The sequence below is a fragment of the Ursus arctos genome, unplaced genomic scaffold, assembly GCF_023065955.2.
Source record: "Ursus arctos isolate Adak ecotype North America unplaced genomic scaffold, UrsArc2.0 scaffold_4, whole genome shotgun sequence".
In the NCBI taxonomy this organism is placed as follows: Eukaryota; Metazoa; Chordata; class Mammalia; order Carnivora; family Ursidae; genus Ursus; species Ursus arctos.
Window position 1 is genome coordinate 24,316,830 of NW_026623056.1, and position 23,071 is coordinate 24,339,900.

Sequence of the window (23,071 nt, forward strand, 5' to 3'; positions counted from 1 at the left end):
CTCTGAACATCAGAGCCCTTTCCTGTAACATGCTTATCATCGGGTAAGGTTGTTGTGAACATCAAATGAGGTAATACAAAGTGCTTAACTTCATATCTGACATAGAGTAGGACCGAATTGTAATGATAATCACTCATAATTATTACTTATTTTATTCAAATTCATGTCATAATGGTCTTTCCCACCCCTGCTTCTTTTGCCAGCCCCAAGGAGGAGACGATTCCATAAATAGAACATCTTCCTTTGTTGCTAGTTTGATCACAAAATAATACTGAGATGCTGGCCGGAGCCATATTAACCTTCCGATCTCGGTAGATCTCTCTGATATTCCAGGAATTATATGATACCACTCTGATCCCCTTAATACTCTTTTATCAAAAACCTCAATGTACTGTTTAATGGGCACAGAGTTTCAGTTTGGGAAGACGGAAAAAATTCTCAGGTTGGACGGTGGTGATGTTTGCACAACAATGTAAATGTATTTAAAGCCACTTAAAAATGGCTAAAATCGTTAATGTACATTTTGCCACAATAAAAAATAAACTAAGAAAAAAGAGAACAACAATTAAAAAAGCAAAAGCAAAAAACACCTCTAAGATTCCCCACTACCTAAAGAGTATGTACAGATTTCTTAGCCAGACATTAAAGGTGCCTCCCATTACTAGTGTCTTGCTCTGGCCAAGACCACAAGCTCTATTGCTTTCCTGAATCCATTTTTGTGCCTATGTTCACCTGCCTCTAATGCCCTTGAATTCCATTAATTTTCCTCATATTATGATGATTTGACATCTTTAAAAACCTTTCTACAGAAAGACTGCATCTCTGGGGCTAGCCAATACTTACAGAGGTAGCAAGGGACTCAGCATGTGTTTTTTTTTTTTAAATAATAATATTTTTTATTATATTATGTTACTCACCATACAGTACATCCCTAGTTTTTGATGTAAAGTTCCATGATTCATTACTTGCATATAACACCCAGTGCACCATGCGATACGTGCCCTCTGACAGCAAACTAACCAATCCTCTACCTGGCCCCTCTTCCTCAGAGTTTCCAGAACTACAGTATCAGGGAGGTAGTTCCCTGCCTTCATCATCCCAGGGCCAAGTGCCAGAGAAAGCCATACAGCCCAAAGCTCACCCAATTCATTCAAACTAGTCAATCATGAGCCTGACTTGCCCTCCCTGGAGAGACCCCAATAAAGACCATGGCCCGAACATTCCCCTCACTCCTGCTTTACGACCTCATCAAATACTGGCATTCCTCCTGTGGCCCCACATGGCAAACCGTGCCTCTCCTTACCAGGAGAACTGTGGGTAATGTTAAACTTCTTCAAAGGCAATGACCTCTCTCTGCAGTCATCAGTCATCTTTATAAATGAAGACCTGGGCACAAAACAGCCCGTCTTCTCCATCTTCCCCTCTTACAGCTCCCACCCTCACCCAGTATAGGCAGAGACCAAAAGAATACATTCAAGAGAAGGTAGAATAAGAGATTGGTTGGGAATAACTGGCTTATAATCAAGGATAATTTTAAGCAATATACTACAGATGGGGAAATACAGTAAGAATATGATTGGAGTTTTCCTAAAACCATGTCCAATTACCCAAGTAAAACACAGTTAAATAAACTCTTCCTTTTTTTAAAATTCATTCATTAATTCGATAAATATTTATTGAGCACTGACTATACACTAAGCAATATTCTTGGCATTAAAGATACAGCAGTGACCATAGTAAAGGGTTTCAGTTTTGTTCTTTGTGTGGGGTTTTGACTGGGAAGGGACAGAATGCTATTTTAATGAACTGGGTTTTATAGAACATTGGAGCTGGAAGGACTATAAAAGAGTCACCTATTCAGTACCTATTCTCCCTCCTCTAAACCCCAGAATCGGAGAGCTCAAAAGATGTGCCTTTCCAACCAGAGAGAAAATGAAGTCAGATGCCACATCGCCTGTTTCCTGCCCCAGAGGCGTGGGAAGCACCTCGACCCAAAGACAGTGACGAGAAAATGGTGATGAGAACGAGCATGAAACACACATACCTTGTCAAAGCAGACAAGGTTTAATTGTCCACATACATTGATCCTCTGGGGGCTGAGGCAAAAGATGCCTCTCTTCTTCAGCCTCCTCTGGGCATAGATAATGCCCGTGGTCAGAGCCGCGGGTAGAGCAGGAGGAACCGCAATCGTGATGACATCCAGGGCTTTCTTCACCACCTCCTCGGGAGGTTCCTGGGACAAAAAGTCACACTTCAGCTCTTACAGGTCAATCAGTCCTGAACAGCATTGTGCATAGGGCTTTTTGTTTCTTCTTCTTCTTCTTTTTTTTGTTTTTTACTTCGTTGGTCAAATTCCCAGAAATGACATGAGAGGGTCAAAGAGTATGGCTCTCATAAATTTTCCAAAATGCAATGAAAAAGTTTGTAATGCTTCGTACAACTACCAGCAGAGAACAATGTACAAATGTGCCATGACCTCACCGACGCTGGGTATCTGGGTTTTATTTTAAATTCCTTCTTTAATAACTACCAAACACTACGTTATTGGAATAAATATATTCTCAGGTTGAAAATGAAAAAAATAGCATAAGGAGAAGTGTATCCGGCGAGAGGCATGTGATAGCTCAGTAAACGCTGTTTTGTCCCTCTGGATCTGATCGTTACCATATTACTTGGTGATCGATGGCTGATATTGGGGACCTGTGAGTACATGTGCGGTTGTCAGTGTTCGGCTTTGTTTCCCAGGTTTATAAACCATGCCTGAGATTAAGGTTAGCATGCAGAGTATAACTTATACATAGATGAATGTTAGGGGTGCATATACTAAAAGAACAAAGGCACTTTACCCCGCTGAGCACATAGACGCACGAAGTATAGACCATCCCGATGGTTGCTGTCCCTACAAGGCACAGGAGGAACATGATGGCGTCCCTGTAGAGCTTAAAATTCATTGGCTTCGGGTAGAGAATGGATCTCACGAGGTCCCCTTTTGCAGTGTTGAATCCTGAAGTAACAAACACACACTCCACATTCTCAGGATGACAAATCCTACCGCTAGTGTTCTTCTAAGCCTCAACATGGCCTTCGTTTTTCTCTAGAGATATTCAAACAGTGCTTAAGCCCAAAGACAATTAAAGGATAATTGGGAAAATAGCTGAGTCCCGGAACGGAAATCTCACCACACCTATTTTAGAGAACATTACTCTCTGATCTTTCTTCTCTCTACTTTTAATTTCAATGCGTCCCAGAGCAAGGAAACCACCACACTGGGGTCAGAGCACAGCTTTTCCAAGTATAACTTCTTTTTTTTTTTTTTTTTTAGGTTTTATTTATTTGAGAGAGAGCATGCTCGACAGTGGAGTTAGGGACAGAAGGAGAGGGACAAGCAGACTCGTGCTGAGTTCCTAGCTCAACGTGGGGCTTGGTCTCATGACCCTGAGATCATGACCTGAGCCAAAATTAAGAGTAGGATGCTTGACTGACTGAGCCACCCAGGCACCCCCCAAGTATACCTTCATTTTAAGGAAACAACTCATGAGCATTCTCACTCTCTCTCTCTCTCTCTCTCACACACACACACACACACGTTACTTAAATTTAAACCATATGGCCCAGTCAATACTGATGGTCTTAATTTCTAATACTTTCCAATGTCAAGCTTTCAGTTTCTTTTTTTCTTTCTTTTTTTTTTTAAGATTTTATTTTATTTATTTATTTGACAGAGAGAGAGACAGCCAGCAAGAGAGGGAACACAAGCAGGGGGAGTGAGAGAGGGAGAAGCAGGCTCCCAGTGGAGGAGCCTGATGCGGGGCTCGATCCCGTAACGCTGGGATCACACCCTGAGTCAAAGGCAGATGCTTAATGACTGAGCCACCCAAGAGCCCACAAGCTTTCAGTTTCTAACCCTGACTAGAAAGAACTTGGGGTTTGGGCTTAAAAGATCTATGTTTTAGGTGGTGGTGACTGACTGTTTCATTTTTTTCTAAGTCTGCTTGGATTGTGCTGAGCTCAGCCTATCTACGTACAAAGTAGGAAGAGACATCTTTGCTGTGCTGGTTTGATATATGGAAATAGTTTATAAACCACAAAACACATGAATAGTAATTGTCGTCAGTATTATTTTTACTAAAAGGCCATACGCCATCATGCAATTCACACTTAAAATATATTAATTGACGTATGTTTGGTTTATTACCTAAGACTATCCCTTACCTAATAAATTTAAAGCACTAGACAAATGAAGCAAAAATACATCATTAAAGTAACAAAACAAAACAAAAGCTGCTAGCTCACCAGTCTGCAGCACCACAGCTCTCACCGTCCCAGAACAGGTTCCCTTGGCTTGGACGATCTCCGTCCCACAGAAGAGGACATGTCGCTTATAGTCTGCTTCACTCTGTGTTTTCCAGGGCTCAGAGCTCTCTGTCTTGGGTAATGGAGTTTTAGTCACTGGAATACTTTCTCCTATAGAAAACAAGCATCTCACTTTGTGAGGTGAGGAGACTTCACTCTTAAATAACGCATGCACTCACTCGGCATGTGGCAGACATTGGTTATGAGACTTCCATGCGGGCAGGGACAGCCCTAGGTTTTAGGGTTTCAAGGAGAAAGAAATAGCGTTCTTGTTTTTAGGAGATTTGTAGTCCAGACAAATAAGTATAATGTTGTATTATAAATACTGAAAGTTTTGTAACGTCACACGTGGATGCTTAAAAAGGCTAGAAATAGCTATGTAGGGAATAGCAAGTTGTGCATTCCAGAATGTGGGGTGTTGGGGAGTGAGTGGCCATGAGAGCTGGGTAGGAGCCAAAGCACGGAGGGTCTAAGTGCGCATATTTACGTGTTTAAATAGTTTTTGTAGGCATTAGTGGCAGAAGGGGGTGGATAGCTATTTCCCTGCTTTATTCAGGAGACTAATAACATATTTGTGCGTGAGAGAGAGCACTCTATCTGCCGTATGGGGAGTGGATTGAAGTCTGGTGAGGTTGGAGGCTGGACATTCAGTTGGGGAGAACAAGGTCTAAACTATGGCAGTCGGCAGTGGGAGTAGAGAGAAAGTGCTGGATTTGAGAAGTAAGGAGGTAAGAAGTTATAAAACTTTGGGAGTTTTTCATCTTGGCAGGTCATATGGACACAGAAATTCAAAATGGCTTCCCGGTTTCCAACTTGGGAGAATGAGCAGAGGGTGGCGTTAGTCATCCACACAGGGATTATAGGAGGAAGGAAGAATTGCCTTATGGTCACCATGAGCTGGAGATGCCTTGTGAAATGGCTCTGCTGAGATGTCTTAAGTTTCTTTATTTGGGTTTGGAGTTCAGAGGAGAGGCCTTGACCAGAGACTTTTAGTCAGATCACCACCTTACAGACTATGATTAAAGCCACGGGAGAGATGAGATTACTTAGGGACCACGTGTGAGAAGAGAAGAGGATAGGGCTAGGACATAGCTCTGAGCAGCACCAACATCAAGTGTATGGGGGAAGAGGCGCGGCACAGGACGCTGGATGATGTGGTCAGTGGTAGAAGAACTTGGAGAGAAGGCGCTGTCTTGGAAAGTTAGGGAGAACAGAGTTTTCCAAAGGAAGGGATGGTCAGACTAGTCAAAAGCAGCAGAGAGGTCCACAAGAAGAGAAATCTGAAAAATCCTTTGGATTTGGCAATTGGGACATGGGTAACTTTTGCCAGTGTGGTGGAAGGGACAGATTGCAGCAGATTGGGGTACTAATACAAGGTGGTGAAGGAAGTTATGGAAACAATTCGGGCCTGTTCTGAGAAACAAACCTTGTAAAGCCTTCCACTGGTCTTTGCAGAGTGGGCAGTACAGAGTCAGATGTATGCTCCGCACTTTTGCTGGAAAATGGTCCTTAGTATTGCAATAGTTCCAGCACTAAGGGATCTTTACAAATCTACGCATTCTTTATAGGAAGAAAACTGGCCTGCCACACATTTAAAAAATATTTTTGGTAAAGTTAATAAAGAAAGATATGTGTTCTTGTCTCTATTTCATCCCTTCCTGGGCTACCCAGGAGAAATGGATTCAGTTTGGGCTTTCGTGGGAACTGCCGTATGTCATTGTGTCTTCTCAGCCCCCTAGTCCACCTGTGAAAAAGACGTTCTGATTCTTCTTTAGCTTACAGAAATGTTGGCAAAACATCTCCTCATATGTGTGCGTGAGAACTCAAAGCACTGTGACCTTGAACAAGTCACTTCTCCTTTCTGGACCTCAGCTTCCACATCCATGGGATGCAGTGACCTCTAAGGTCCCTCCCAGGTCCAGCATGCTATTTAAAAATGAAATACAGTTAGTCCAAAATTCCCAGTGTGTATTTTCATAGCAGCAGATGTGCCAAATGCTGAGTCATGAACTTTTCGACATGTTCCAGCCAAGCCAGAAAGAGCTTGGCCTTGACATTCTGGGTTTCAGGATGTCATCAGCAGCTTTCAAATCCTCCAAGTTTATCTGAAGATATATTTTATATGAAAACACTAAACATAAAAGCTATAAATGATTCTGAAACGTCTAATGATCTCCACAACCTTTTAAGGTAAAGTGACAGGGTTGTAATACCCTTTGTTCAAGAAGAAAATGCTAAGCATGCAGAAAGTTACAACTGTATCAAACTTAGCGCAGAGAAAGCAGCTTTCATTTGAACCCTCAGAACCATCCAGAGCAGGACAGTTTAGTAAGACTGATGGGAGTGGGAAGGTCCCACAGCAGCCCGTGCTTTGCCGTCGTTGTTCAGATAGAGGAGGAAGCCGGGAGAGTTTGCAGAGGCTGTAAGTTGTGAGACAGAACCGTACCTGTCAGCATGCCCTCATCTGCCACACAGCTGCCGTCAATCAGGATGGCATCACATGGCATTTGCACTTTGTTCCCCGTCAAAACTAATAGATCTCCAGGTACCAGGAAGCGTGATTCCAGCTCTTGGACTCCAGCTGAAAGTATGAGATGGCAGAGTCAAGTTAGATTTTTTCCCACAAAAGCAGAGTCCAACAACTCCCTTAATTGGAAATCGATGAAAAAGCAACCAGGACATTTTTTTAAAAAGGAAGCTGTTTCTCAACATCGATTCAAAATCTGGAAACAATAAGAAAAAAAGTAATAAATTACATAAAATAAAAACTTTTGCGCGGTTAAACAATAAGTAAATAAGCAGAGGAAAAAACTAAAGACAAATTCAGAAAACATGTTTGAAACTTACATTACATTACAAAAGATTAATATTCCTAATATATAAAGAACTCCTAAAAAAAAGAGAAGGATGTATAGCCAATCACTAATAGCAAAATTGCTAAAGATGTTAGCAGTTCACACCTGCACACGCGCACACACAATGCAAGTGGCATGTTAAACATTTGAAGAGATCTCATTCTTATTCATAACTTAAAAATTGAGAATTCCGTCCTTCTTGCCTGCTTTCCTTCCATCCTTTCTTCCTGACTGCTTTCTTGTGCTTCTCTCCTCCCTTACTCAGTCCCAAAGCTATAGAGGTTCCACAAGCTAGGCATCCTTGCAGAAGGTTGGGGATGTGGGTGGCAGCCTGCTGCAGGTTTTGCAGCCTAACAAGGATGGGCAGGTGTTTACATGGCATGGGGCAGGGTGTCAGAGCCCAGGGAGGGAGAGAAGGGCCCCCATGGTGACAGTGGCTTGGTGTGGGACGTTGGAGTCCAAGCAGGGTGAAAAAAAGTGTCTACATGGAAGTAGGGGAGAGCATCAGTAATGATAAATGACGGGTTACACCCAGCAGGGATTGATAGAATAAGCAGACGCAATGAGGCTAATGAGAGCCAGGTTTCTCATGAAGAAAGGAAGTTACAAATATAAACGGCAATAAAACTAGACTGAACTCTGGGGTGTTGAATTAGAATTGGAGACAACGGTGTAAACTGATGGCTTTCAAAAAATAGATAGAAAAATAATACAGACGTAAATGAGTATGTATGTGAGAATACATACATTTGTATTGTCTGTCGGTCTTTTTTTACACATATATTCGCTAATTCTGTTCTCTGAGAGGGCCTAGGAATAGAGAAATCCTAATAATAATGTGCATATCTAGAGCCCAAATTTTGGTTTCCAAATTCTATTCTTCCCCCCAAAAAAGAATCAGGGTTCCTTAAGGAAATGGCTGATTACAAGGCTGGGCCAAAAAAAGTATCACATAAGCTACAACATTTAGTTGCACCATTCGGTTAAAAAGTGCTCAAGGAAGATGGAGAAAGAAAAAAAACCAAAGCCACGTTAACGGGCTCTCACTGCCGAAACCTGTAGATTGGAGCATCACACTAAATAATGATAAATGAACTCTAACCCATAAAATAAAATAGGAATTCATGAGTCTATATGACATAAGTAAATGGATAAATGAAGGGGAGAAAAGACAGCTTTTTCTTACAGTAAAATTACAATTAATGTAGGAGAAAAGATGCAATTAGAAGATCACCATTTGGCACCTATCAATAATAATTTAGCCAAGAAACAACAATGGATACAACCAGTGGGTAAATTTAATGAGAACGGCTTGTCTGTATAGTCTCAAAGTATCTCTCAACAAAATAACTATCAATTACAAAGGGCAAAAGAGCAAATTTACAATGGAGAAACCTGGCAGATACTGTTTAATTAAGTGATCCAATTTAACATCACCAGAAATAGGACAGATTTAAGTTACGTACCACCTGAGAGGAAGCGATGAGGGCACGACATCACTTCTATGATATTCTAGCCAAAAGGGCATAACCTGAATGTAACTGTGAGGACACATCAGACGAATCCAAGTTAAGAGACATTCCACAAAATAACCAGAGTCAAAGGAGTCAAGGTCATGAAGTCAAGGAAAGATTGAAGATTAAAGAGATGTGTCAAACAATACTATTGTGTAATTCTAAATCCTTTCCTATAAAGAACATTTCTAAGACCACTGGCAAAACTTGAATGGGGTCTGAGCATCAGTCGTTATTACCATGTCAATATTAACTTCCTGATATTCATGGTTGTGCTGTCATTTATGTAGGACAGTGTCCTCGTCTTCAAGAAATATACACTAAAATATGTAGGAGTCATGGAGCCGTATGTTGGCAACTACTTTCAAATGGCGCAGGGAAAAAGCTATTTGAAGTATTCTTGCAACTTTGCTGTGAGTTTTAAGTTATTTCCTTAAAAAAGAAAAAAAAGAAATATATCTAATATTGCCCACCTAGCTAATTAGAAAAATCTAAAGGTATGCCAGCATATTTTGTGGACAAGGCTATGAGGAAACAGGCACTCTCACACATTTCTGGCACAAATGCAAGCTGCTACAATCTCCATGGAAAGAAAGTTGGCAACATCTATCTAGCAAATGTACATACATGCATTTATTCTTTAACTCAGCAATTTTACTTCCCCAAATCTATGCCAAAGATAGACTAGTGGAAATAAGAAAAGACAGATATATGCACAAGCCTTTTTATTACAGCACTATCTGTAATAGTAAAAAACTAAACTAAACTAAAATAAAATCCTTCAATAGAGAACTGATTGAATAAAAACGGGTTCCTCCATACACGAGAGTACTAGAAAGCTGAAATGATGAGCAAAAAATATTTCTATATTCCGCTATGAAAGAATCCCTAGGAAACATAGTTCAGTGTGTAAATATACCTGAAACTAATATAATATTGTATGTCAACTATGTTTCAATATATTTTTAAAAAAGCATGTAAAGCAAAGACACCAGCAAATATGAACTACAGGTGTGTGGTATATCCCTGTTATCTAAACAACAGTGCAAATACATTCACCATTCTGTACATATACTATATAGATATAGATCTTATATAGAATTTCTTTGTACCTTTTAAATGTAAGAATAAATCAAAAACAAACAAAAATGGTTCTTATAGAAAGAGTGAGTGCAAAAGGTAGACAAAAGAAGGATGTGAGCCAGACTCTCCTGAATGTCTTGACATACAGATTTAATTTTTGAACCATGTAGATATTTCATATGATTTTATATAGTATATATTTAATATAATTTATAGATTATATATTTAATATATAATTTTATGAAATTTATAATTATATATTTTATATAATGTATTTGTATATAATATCCACATAAACTAATATAAAAATATATTTGAAAAGCTAACACTAAAAATCTAAGGCAAAATGAATGAGATGAACCTATCAAGCTGCGGGCATAACCATATAGAGAAGAACCATTTTGAGTAATGTTGAAACATAAGCTTTTTTTTTTAAAGTATAATTTGTACATTTCATATGGTATATCACAAACAGGGGAAAAGAAGATCTCCAGCAAAATCTCAAACTGTTTTTAGGAATTATATTCTTCCCAGGTGTTTTGGCTTTCAATTCTGAGATTACTGTGTATAGGGATAGAGCAAATGAGTAATTTGCCGCTGTCATTGAAAATTGCAACTTTTGAGATAAAGGAGAGACAAAAGTACAATCAACAAAGTTAAGTAAAAAGCCCATAGCTATAAACCTGAATTAGAAATGTCAGAAGATGGGGGTCCTCGGTGACTGTTGGTTGAGCGTCCGACTCTTGATTACGACTCGGGCTGTGATCTCAGGGTTGTGAGATCGAGGCCCGTGTCGGGCTGTGTGCTGGGCATGGAGCCTGCTTAAGATTCTCTCTCTCCCTCTCCCCCTCGCCCACCTTTTCTCTCTCCCTCTCTAAAAAGAAATGTCAGAAGACTAGGTCTGTCTTCTGAAAAAGCCAAGCAATAGTGACTAACATCATAGAAATGAGCTCTCTGAGTGCTCTGGTTGAGGTCTCTAACCACATCTAAGAGCTCTTTGGAAAAATAGATGTGCCCAGGTTTGGAGCAGGCATCGTCCAAGGTAAGTTTGGAATATCATATCATATCAGAAAGCAATAAAACTTTGAAAGACAACTTTGGTCACAGCAAAAGAATTCAGAAACCCACCTGAGGAGGCACTCAGTGACCAAAGATGAGAAAGTCTGAGCACAGTAAGAATAAAAATTGCCATGGATGGAAATGTGGCAACAACGTTTAACATCATGAACCCATAACGACACTAAAAAAATCCTTTGGATAATGCTAGAGGATCAAGCCATTATTTTGGAACGTGGTACATAAAAGGGAATAATCAAATATTGATCCTGTCTTTCTCAAACAAACTGAATCTCAGGGTGATGAAATAGTTGAGGACGGTGTTTCTCTTTACAAAAATACTCCACTTAGTATGTGAAGATGGGATGATAGAAGTAGAAATTTGAAACTCCTAAATAACTAGTTAATCTAGGTCATAAACACTTATGTCTGTTAAAATCACAGAAAGAAGATAATCAGATGGTATGTTCCTCCCATTGGAAGAATGCGGTATCAACTGTGAAGTATTCTTGCCAAAAACTCAAGCCTTAGATCTAACGACCAATTTACAGGAAGTGCAAGCTATAGAAAATCATGTTAAATAACTTTATGAATATGTAATCAGTATAATCCAAACTGTAGAAGCCACAGGATGAACCACTTACGTTCTTCAACAAAACATTTGCAAGGAAAAAAGTGAGCTATAAAGGAGGGAACGTGTAGAGTTCAAATAAACTTGAGACTTACCAACTAATTGCAGTGTGTGGACTTTATTTGGATCCTGATTTGAAAATATATGTATACATGTATAAACACACACTTGTGATTCACTTGAGAAAATGTCAACCCGTCTATATAATTGATTTTTTTAAATTATGGAGTTATTTTAGGTTTTTTTAGGTAAAGGAAATAAAAAAGAATCTGTATACTTTACATATATACTGAATTTTTTTCAAATGAAATGATATGATATCTGGGATAGTTCCAAAATAATCCAGAGTGAGGGGGGTAGTGGAACAGTCTAAAAAAAAAGATTCAATGTGTTGATAACTGTTGAATCTAAGTCATAGCTACATGGGGTTTCATTATTTTATTCTCCCCATTGTTGTATATACGCAAAATGTTTCATCATAAAAAATTAAACAAGAAAATGACCAGGGTACTTTTAAAAGGTAAAGTTTTACTTCCAGCCAAGATGTAGGAAAAAGGAGCAGATTTATCTTCTCATCTGAAACAACCAAAACCATACAATATATATGAAACAATGGTTTTAAACACCTACCATAAGCAACAAAAGACAGGAAACAAGTGAAGGTGCCCTGCAATTGCTCAGCTTACTGCCTTTAGAGAGTTCCCAGGCCACTGTGCAGGGAGGGGGAACGCAGACAAAATCCAGAGGTCTCCCTGACTCCAGAGTACAGACATGAGGATCATAGAAACTAATCATCACACGCATTTGAGGAAACTACTAGCAAATGAGCAATTGAACATATACATTTAAAATATCCATTCACAATAGCATCAAAATCATGAAATATTTGGGAATGCATCTTAGAGTGTGTAAGACCCATACACAGACTACAAAATATTGCTGAGAAAAATCAAAGAAGACCAAATTAACCAAGATTGAATAATGGAGAGACATACTATGTCCATAAGTCAGAAGACCCAAATTTATTAATATGTCAGTTTTCCACAAATTAATCTATAGATCCAACACAATCCCAATCAAAATCTCATCATGTTTTTTCTTGTTAGAAATTGACAGGTGGATTCTAAAAGTCATATGAAAATGCAAAGGTCCCAGTATCACCAAAGCAACACTGAAAAAGAAGTACAAAGCTGAAGGACTAATATTATCCTCTTTAAAGACTAATTATAAAGCCATATGGTGACATTGGTATAAAGACAACCAGATAGATCAGTAGACTAGAACAGGGAGTCCAGAACAGATCCACCTGTGTATGAGCAACTGATTTTTTATCAAGATGCAAAGGCAACTTGGTGGAGAAAGGATAGGATTTTCAACAAATGGTATTGGAGCATTTGAATGTCTATTTGCAAAGAATGAACTTCAATTTTAAAAAACCTCAAAAATACAATATAGATCTAAATGTGAAACTTAAAATTTTGAACATTCTAGAAAACAATGTAGTTTTTTGTTTGTTTGTTGCTATCAGTCTCTAAAGGAGACTAAAAACCATCCTTGGCTTGCAAGAAGTTAGGAGGCTCTACCCATCTATCATGAATTTAACATTATCTGACATGACTGGCCATATAAATTATGAGTTCCCAACAGCATTCGCTTATCAAGCTACACATGAAATAAGATCTAAGGAGGTTTTGAAAATCCACGTGAATTTCAGGAACAGTTTTCTCACCTCCCAACGTGTCTTCCCGATTCTGTCATTCTGTTGTCTCTTCCTCAACACACATCTAAGACCTCAGACGAAGCTTTTTATGGCCATTAATAGATAAGAAAGAATCCCAAGCATTTCATGGTATTAGATCCTGGCTTAAAAGCGTCCCAGAATGACTATGGAGAAAACCTTCACAGTGGGCAGAAGGCCACCTATTACATTAACTTTCCTATCGTGCCTGGAGGGAGAAAAAACTAGGATACCAGACCTATGCTAATTTATGGTAGGGAGCAAAGAACTGTCCGGAGAGATTGAAAGAATATTTGTCCATTAGAAGGCTCATTAATAATGTCTAGTCTGGAGAAGGCCTTTTATACCTGGAGAAAACAAACAAACCAATACACTCATGGTTATCAGCTAACCACCAAGGACTTCGCCAATAGTCTTGTGAAAGGAATTGGTGACACTGTTGCTGATTATTTTTGAGTTCAAAAACATGTTACTCTACTCACCAAAGCTAACTCAGTTATAAACCCTGCTAAGCACCCAATTTCCCAGTAGCAATTACAAACTCTTGGCCACCAAAAGTAAATAAAGCTAAGCAAACACCCTGGGTTTTGCTACCAACTGCTAAAATAAAAAGTAACACTTGCTTTGATCTGAATCTCTCTTTCTCTCTCTCATGCAGAACATTCCCCTTTTGTAAATAACCCCATTTCTTGGAGGTCTGAGATGAAGTGTGAGAGGGGACATCACTCTACATTATAGTTAACATTTTAATCCTGAAACCCAAATAATTTCTGCTTGGGCTACAAATTTTATAGATTTTTGTTTGCTTCTTTGTGTTATAAGAAAATATCTGTTGCGGGGTGCCTGGGTGGCTCAGTTGTTAAGCGTCTGCCTTCGGCTCAGGGCGTGATCCTGGCGTTATGGGATCGAGCCCCACATCAGGCTCCTCTGCTATGAGCCTGCTTCTTCCTCTCCCACTCCCCCTGCTTGTGTTCCCTCTCTCGCTGGCTCTCCTCTCTCTGTCAAATAAATAAATAAAATCTTAAAAAAAAAAAAAAAGAAAAAGAAAATATCTGTTGCAGTTGTTAATTATAGCCCTCTCTCCTCCTGGGAACCAGATAGATATGTTCATAGGGTTGGATAAAGAAAGACTAGAATTATATCCACCAGGCTATATTCATAATTACTATCCCATTTTGAAAACTATGGGTCATTTCTTTTTTTTATGTTCAGTTAGCGAACATATAGTATGTCATTAGTTTGTGATGTACTGTTCAATGATTCATTAGTTGTGTATATAAGTCCTCATCACAACATGTGCCCTCCTTAATACCCATCACCTGCTACCCCATCCCCCCCCCTCCTCCCTGCTGTAACCCTCAGTTTGTTTCCCAGAGTCCAGAGTCTCTCATAGTTTGTGTCCCTTTCTGGTTTCTTCCCCTTCAATGTTCCCTCTCTTCCCCTACAGTTCTCCATGCTATTCCTTATGCTCCACATATGAGTGAAACCATATGATAATTGTCTTTCTCTGCTTGACTTATTTCACTTGGCAAAATCCCCTCCAGTTCCATCCATGTCGATGTAAATGGAAGGTATTCATCCTTTCTGATGGCATGCATTGTTCAGACTATTCAATCCTTTAGGAAAATTTCTTACTTTGTACTCCCCACCTTTCTATGCAATAAAATTATTAAATACTGTTAAATCTGTTCAATCTACCCTAACCTTTAACAAATTTCCCAAATGTGTAGGATTTCCAAGTAAGGCTCCAGCTTATAACCCTTCATATTGAGAAGGATTTGATGAACTCATTCTAGGAAGAAAATAACCAATATTTTCCTATTGTGTTGTTATAAAAATGCATTTTTGGAATCTCAAAAAGGACCTCACCTCAATTTATTGAATCGATATTCATTAAGAACTTATGTATCAGGACACCTGGGTGACTCAGTCGGTTAAGCATCAGCCTTTGGCTCAGGTCATGATCCCAGAGTCCTGGGATCAAGCCCCACATCGGGCTCCCTGCTCAGTGGGGAGTCTGCTTCTCCCTCTGCCTACTGCTCCCCCTGCTTATGCTCTCTCACTCTCTGACAAATTAAATAAATAAAATCTTTAACAACAACAAAAAAAGAACTTATGTGTTAAGAACTTATGTATTAAGAACTTATTTACATTAAGACACTGTAGAAAAGCTTAATAACCTTGGATTAGGTAAAGATGTTTTAGATATGATACAAAAGCAAGATCCACAAAAGGAAAATTTGATAAACTGGACTTTAACAGAAGTAGAAATATCCACCCTTTGGGAGACGCTGTAAAGAGAATGGAAAAGATAAATCATAGAGTGAGAGAAGATTGTTGAAAATCATATTCATGATAAAGGATTTGGATTCAGAATATAGAAAGAACTTCTCAAAAGTTAATAATTAGAAAACAACCTAATAAGCAAAAGATTTAAACAGACACTTCACCAGAGAAGATATATAAGTAGAAAATAAGCACTTGAAAAGATGGTCAGTGCCATTAGTTATTAGGGAAATGCAAATTAAAACTACAATGAGATACCACTACACATTTGTTAAAATGGCTAAAATTAAAAAAAAAAAAAAACCCGACCATACCGAGTATAGACAAGAATGTGGAGCCACTGCAATTCTCATACACTGCTAGTAAGAATGTAAAATGGTGCAAACACTTTGGAAAACAGTTTGGCAGTTTCTTGAAAAGTTAAACATTTACCTGCCTACATGACCCAGCCATTCCACAGTTATGTATTTTCCCATACAAAATGAAAGTGTATGTCCTTGCAAAGACTTGAACCCAAATTTTCATTGAGGCATTATTTGTAATAGCCCAATATTAGGAGCAACCCGAATTTCCAAATGAAGGGGAATGGATGTACAAACTAGTCTATCCATACACTGGGATTCTACTCAAGAATAAAAAGGAATAAACTATTGACATACTTAACAAAATGGTTGCATTTTAAAATAATTAGGAACTTTGATCCCCATAAAATTAACCCAATATATGTTATAAAAGACAAAAAATGCCTACTAAACAATACCATTTATATAAAATTCTAAACATGCAAAGTGGTTGCCTGAGGATAGGGATGGGGAGAGAGAGGTTGAGAGGAATGATTACAAACAGGCACAAGGCAACCGTTGGGGGTAATGGATAGTCATTATCTTCGTCGTGGTAATAGTTTCATGGATAGTTACATAGGTGTACACAAGTCAAAATCTATCAAATTGTACATTTTAAATATATTCAGTTGATTATATATCAATCTTACCTCAATAAAGTTTTTTTAAGGTGAAAATGTCTCAAGCACCTCATTCCTTTAAGTAAATGCACAGGAAAAAAATGCATATGAAGATGAGAGTAGTAGAAACAGTCAGAGATACCAATTTAAATCCTGTTTTGATTGCACATGAACACACATAGATCTAAAACAATGGAACTTACCTCTTTTCCCACATACAGAGACTGTAATGCTATTATGTGACTCAACTAGACGGTGGAGCTTTACCGATTGCTGAAAAAGAAGAACGGAAAATAGAAAAAGGTTTATGTATTTGAGGATACATCCCAGGTATTAATTCAGCTAAGTGTTAGTCTCTTTAAAGATAGAGCACTGTCTTGTTCCCTACTGAATACACCGGCTAAAAACGAAAGACTAAGTAGCCTATCAAGTCAACTGAAAAGTCGTCCAACTTGCTGTGCTGTTCACCAACAGTAAGGAGTATGTGTTCTTTGGTAGAAAGGAATTTCCCGGCATGCTTGGTTCACTAAAAGTCGTTTTCGATAACCATAAATTTGTGTTTAGTTCTTTCAGTAGAGAACATCAAGAGCTTTAATCATTCGAGATATGTGTTATACCTATATAGCTTCGAGAACTAAGCATTATTTCAGGCTTGAGTTATCCCACACCAGAGTTCCTCATCTATAACTTTATAAGGAGTTCGGTGGTACCTGCTATATTCTCATAGTATATGTTATTTTAATATATGAAATACATAGGACACGGAGAGTGAATCGGTAAGAGGACAGAAAAGAAAAATATAATAAAATTATATTAGATTTCACATTTATTAAGAAACTGTTGTGTAAAAGAACTACCTGGTTCTAGGAGTTAAAAGGCTTAATCATTTAGTGTAGTCACGTTTTTATTCTGATTTTGCCATTTAAGACACCCCCTAAATCTCCTAGCCTCAAATCATTTACAAATCTGATTAATACGTCCTAAGAATGATTAGTAGAATAATATAAGGTGAAAGACAGACTGTTCTACTGTTAACTTATTCTTTTATTCATTTTTGTATTCACTCAACATTTATTAAACCACATTTATGTGCCTGGGACTATGCTAAGAGGTGGGGATGGAATGGTCAAAAAAAAAAAAAAAGATATGGTTCTTACTAGCAAGGAATTTACAACCCACTGGGAAAAATATTTTTAATCAAATACAAATATAAATGTATCATTACTATCAGTAATAAGGGGGGAAAATGTGGTTTTAGGGCATATATAGCCAATGGAAGCAATAGAAATCTTCCCTAAAGAAGTGACTTTGAATCAAATAGATTGTTGAATCTATGAATCTCAAACTCAAAAGAAATATTTGGATTTGAAATATATATAAATTTAAAAGTCATTTTAGAATTCACTGGTATATGGCTATAAGAATAATGAAGAATCTCTCCATATACTCACATGAGAGGCCAAAAAGACATAGTAGTAGTAGTAGTAGTAGTAGTAGTAGTAGTAGTAGTAGTAAAGCTAAGTAGGAAATAATATAATGATGCTACCTTTCACATAAGAAATAAAAAAAAATACACGTATTTGCATTCGCTTGATTTGCCTAAAAATTTCCTTGGAAGAAAACACATGAAACCAATAAACATATTTGCACAAGTGGAGGGGGAGAGGAAGAGAGAGCACACATTGTATACGAGATAGATATACATTGTATAGTTTGCATACTGTCTTGATGTTGAGACACCCCTCCCCCAGAGAAAGGCCAGGTAGAGGAGGATGAACTATAAAAAGAGATTGAAAAAGAACAACTAGAGAGGATGGAGAGTATGTGTCTATGATGCCTAAGGGAAAGAGAGCTTCAAAGAGAAGCAATGGAGCAGTTAACGGTCAAATGCAACTGAGAAGTTTAATGAAAGCTGCAATGTGGAAAAAAAACTTCCACTGTGGGAGGGGGACTATAAAATCAGCAAACAAAAGACCGACAATCTAATAAAAATTAATGAAGGACACCAATACAGTTCGCAGTGAAAAAATACAAACAGCTTAGGACATGAGCAAGTGATTAACTTGTAATGGAAAATATGCTGTTAAAGTTATGGGCAAAGATATTCACTTATATTGGCAAAGATAAGGAAAACCAACACTCATCTACTATTAGGATAAATTATTATTCCTTTGTGCATTTGCAGCAAGATGGACGGGACTGGAGGAGATTATGCTAAGTGAAATAAGTCAAGCAGAGAAAGACAATTATCATATGGTTTCACTCATTTATGGAACATAAGAAATAGCAGGGAGATCAGTAGGAGAAAGAAGGGAAGATTGAAGGGGAGGGTAAACATCAGGGGGAATGAACCACCAGAGACTATGGACTCTGGGAAACAAACTGAGGGCTTCAGAGGGGAGCGGGGTGGGGGATTGGGATAGGCTGCTGATGGGTATTGGGGAGGGCACGTATTGCATGGAGCACTGGGTGTTATATGCAAACAATGAATCATGGAACACTACATCAAAAACTAATGATGTACAGTATGGTGACTAACATAACATAATAAATATTAAGAAAAGAAAGAGGTATTTTGACCTCATCTATTAAAATAATATACTTAGTTTATAATTAAGTAATTTCAAGTATAGAAATTTTATATCTCTGTACCAATTATACATAAGCAGATATATATACCTGTTATATACATATCTACATGTAATATAAATTATGCACACTTGTAATTTATATATATTTATAAATACACATATATGTGGAGGTGTGAACAGGTACATGTGCAAGAATTGTCATTATTTTAATAACAAAAGACTGGAAACAACCTAACTATCCATCAACATAAGGTTGGTTTAGAAATTATGGTACATCTAAAGAAAAACATATTTGTGCAGATATGGAAAGATATTTAAGATATATTAGGTGAAAAATGCAAGTGAAGAAGAGTAATCACAGTGTATTTCCATTTGTGTGAAACAAGTTTGTACGTATGTGTTTCCTACTGCTAAACGTTATAGAACATTTGGCCCCAGTGGATGCCTTCAGAAAGGGGATCTGGATACCGAGAGAACCAAGGTGGGTGGGATATTTACCTTTTATTTACACTCTATTGTTCCTTTTTTTTTAATGTTTTTTTATTATATTATGTTAGTCACCATACAGTACATCCCTGGTTTCTGATGCAACTGTATTGTTCTATTTGAGCTTTTAAAAAATTGTATCCATATATTTCTCCTTCTACTAACAAAAAAAATAGTAGTTTAAAAAAGGAATTTAAAAAAAAAAATTTAAAACTGCTTATGGCCTTAGAATTATAGTGGTGACCTTAACAAGAGTTCTTTAATGGAGTCACAAGAGAGAAAATCAGGTCAGTAAAGAGAGAAGTGAGAGAGAGATGAGCAAGTGAGGAGAGCATGCATAAAGAAGTTTTGCTGTAAAAGGGAGAAGAGAGCTAGAGTAGTAGCTAGGTAGAAGCTTGGTCAAGAGAAGGGATTGTTGCAGACAGGTTAAGATGGCGGAGGAGTAGGAGACCCCTTTTTCAGCCGGTCCCCTGAGTCGAGCTGGATAGGTACCAGACCAGCCTAAACAACCACGGAACCAGCCTGAGACGCAGGAAGATGCATCTGGATCTCTATAAATGAACATCTCCAGCGCTGAGTATTGAGGTACGAAGAGGGGAGCTGTAAACCGTGCACAGATATCGGAAGATAAACGGAAGGGGGAGGGAGCCGCTGCGTTCAGGCGCCGGGAAGCGGCAGCCACTTGCACGGGGGAGCGGGTGGGCTCGCGGTCAGCACCCGCAGAACAGCAGACTGAGACCGTGAGCGGGTGCGCGCGCCACCAGGCATCTCGCGGAACCCCGGAATCCCGGTGCGCTCACCGGATCCAGACTGAGACCGGGAGATCCGGGAGCGCGCGCGGGGCGGCTGGCGGCTGGCGGCGTTAGAAACACAAAGGACGGAGATGCGCCGGCCCTGGAAGTGAGGGCTGGGACACCGGGTGTGGGGCGTACATCCCGGGACGCTGCAGGGTTGAGCAGCACCAACAGAAACAGAGTTAAAGTGGCCAGAACATCAGTGGAGAACGGGCCGCAATCCCTCTGTTCTGTGACAATGCAGCCTCTGCTGCTCTGACTCTCAGAAGAGGCACAGCAAACCGCCAGGGAAAGCCGCCAGAGAACAAAAGCCTGGAAATACTGGCTCAGGGAGTGCCCATCCCCATCCCCCCTCGCAGGGGACACGGAGACTCTAACCAAACAGGGTTGCCTGAGTATCGGCGTGGCAGGCAACTCCCCCAGAACACAGAAGGCAGGCTGAAAAATCAAGAAGCCCACAACCCGGGCGCCTGGGTGGCGCAGTCATTGAGCGCCTGTCTTCGGCTTAGGGCGTGATCCCGGCGTTCCGGAAAGGAGTCCCTCATCGGGCTCCTCCGCTGGGAGCCTGCTTCTTCCTCTCCCACTCCCCTGCTTCTGTTCCCTCTCTCGCTGGTTGGCTGCCACATAAATAAATAAATAAAATCTTTAAAGAAGAAGCCCACATCCCTAAGATCCCTATAAAACAAGGGGCACGGCCTGGGACCCAGTCAATAATTTGGGCTCTGGAAACCCCGCAACCTCTCCTCATCAGAATGACAAGAAGGAGAAGCCCCCCCACCCCCAGCAAAGAAAAGACAGTGAGTCTGTGGCCTCTGCCACAGAAATAATGGATATGGATGTAACCAAAGTATCAGAAATGGAATTCAGAGTAACGATGGTCAAAATGATGAGTAGAATTGAAAAAACTATTAACGAAAAGGTTACTGAGAATATAGAATCCCTAAGGACAGAAATGAGAGTGAATCTGACAGAAATTAAAAATTCTATGAGCCAAATGCAGGCAAAACTAGAGGCTCTGATGGCCAGGGTCGCAGAAGCAGAGGAACGGGTTAGTGAATTGGAGGATGGGTTAATAGAGGAAAAAATGAAAATAGAAGCTGCTCTTAAAAAAATCCACGCCCACGAATGTAGGTTACGGGAGATTACTGACTCAATGAAACGATCCAATGTTAGAATCATCGGCATCCCCGAGGGGGTGGAGAAAAGCAGAGGTCTAGAAGAGATATTTGAACAAATTGTAGCTGAAAACTTCCCTAATCTAGCGAGGGAAACAAACATTCGTGTCCAAGAGGCAGAGAGGACCCCTCCCAAGCTCAACCATGACAAACCTACGCCACGTCACGTCATAGTGCAATTCGCAAATATTAGATGCAAGGATACAGTATTGAAAGCGGCCAGGGCAAAGAAATTTCTCACGTACCAAGGCAAAAGCATCAGAATTACGTCAGACCTGTCTACACAGACCTGGAATGAGAGAAAGGGTTGGGGGAGCATTTTTAAAGCTCTTTCAGAGAAAAACATGCAGCCAAGGATCCTTTATCCAGCAAGGCTGTCATTCAGAATTGATGGAGAAATAAAGACATTTCAGAATCGCCAGTCACTAACCAATTTTGTAACCACGAAACCAGCCCTACAGGAGATATTACAGGGGGTTCTATAAAAGTAAAAAGGCCCCAAGAGTGATACAGAACAGAAAGTCACAGCCAATACAAACAAAGACTTTACTGGCAACATGGCATTATTAAAATCATATCTCTCAGTAATCAGTCTTAATGTAAATGGTTTGAACCATCCCATAAACGCCACAGGGTTGCAGATTGGATAAAAAGAAATGACCCATCCATTTGCTGTCTACGAGAGACTCATTTCGAACCCAAAGATGCATTCAGACTGAGAGTAAGGGGATGGAGTACCATCTTTCACGCAAATGGACCTCAAAAGAAAGCTGGGGTAGCAATTCTCATAGCAGATAAATTGGATTTTAAACTACAGACTATAGTTAGAGATGCAGAAGGGCACTATATTATTCTTAAGGGAAGTATTCAACAAGTGGATATGACAATTATAAATATATATGCCCCCAACAGGGGAGCAGCAAGATACACAAGCCAACTCTTAACCAGAATAAAGAGACATATAAATAAAAATACATTAATAGTGGGGGACCTCAACACTTCACTATCAGAAATAGACAGAACACCCTGGCAAAAACTAAGCAAAGAATCAAAGGCTTTGAATGCCATACTCGACGAGTTGGACCTCATAGATATATATAGAACACTACACCCCAGAACCAAAGAATACTCATTCTATTCTAATGCCCATGGAACATTCTCAAGAATAGACCATGTTCTGGGACACAAAACAGGTCTCAACCGATACCAAAAGATTGAAATTATCCCCTGCATATTCTCAGACCACAACGCTCTGAAATTGGAACTCAACCACAAGGAAAAATTTGGAAGAAACTCAAACACTTGGAGACTAAGAACCATCCTGCTCAGGAATGACTCGATAAACCAGGAAATCAAAAATCAAATTAAACAATTTATGGAGACCAATGACAATGAAAATACAACAGTCCAAAACCTATGGGATACTGCAAAGGCAATCCTAAGGGGGAAATACATAGCCATCCAAGCCTCACTCAAAAGAATAGAAAAATCTAAAATGCAGTTTTTATATTCTCACCTCAAGAAGCTGGAACAGCAACAGAGGGACAG

The 23,071-nt window shown here is 39.3% G+C and overlaps 1 protein-coding gene across 1 annotated transcript in view; it reads right to left on the bottom strand.

The window, feature by feature from the left end:
• Positions 1-23,071, bottom strand: part of ATP13A4 (ATPase 13A4) — a 124,208-nt gene that overhangs the window by 44,746 nt on the left and 56,391 nt on the right. The window contains exons 8-12 of the mRNA XM_044384756.3: positions 16,681-16,750; positions 6,800-6,934; positions 4,294-4,464; positions 2,847-3,004; positions 2,045-2,233 (exon numbers count right to left, since the gene is read on the bottom strand). Coding sequence (XP_044240691.2) covers positions 2,045-2,233; positions 2,847-3,004; positions 4,294-4,464; positions 6,800-6,934; positions 16,681-16,750 — 723 coding nt within the window. The remainder of the gene's footprint in view (positions 1-2,044; positions 2,234-2,846; positions 3,005-4,293; positions 4,465-6,799; positions 6,935-16,680; positions 16,751-23,071) is intronic.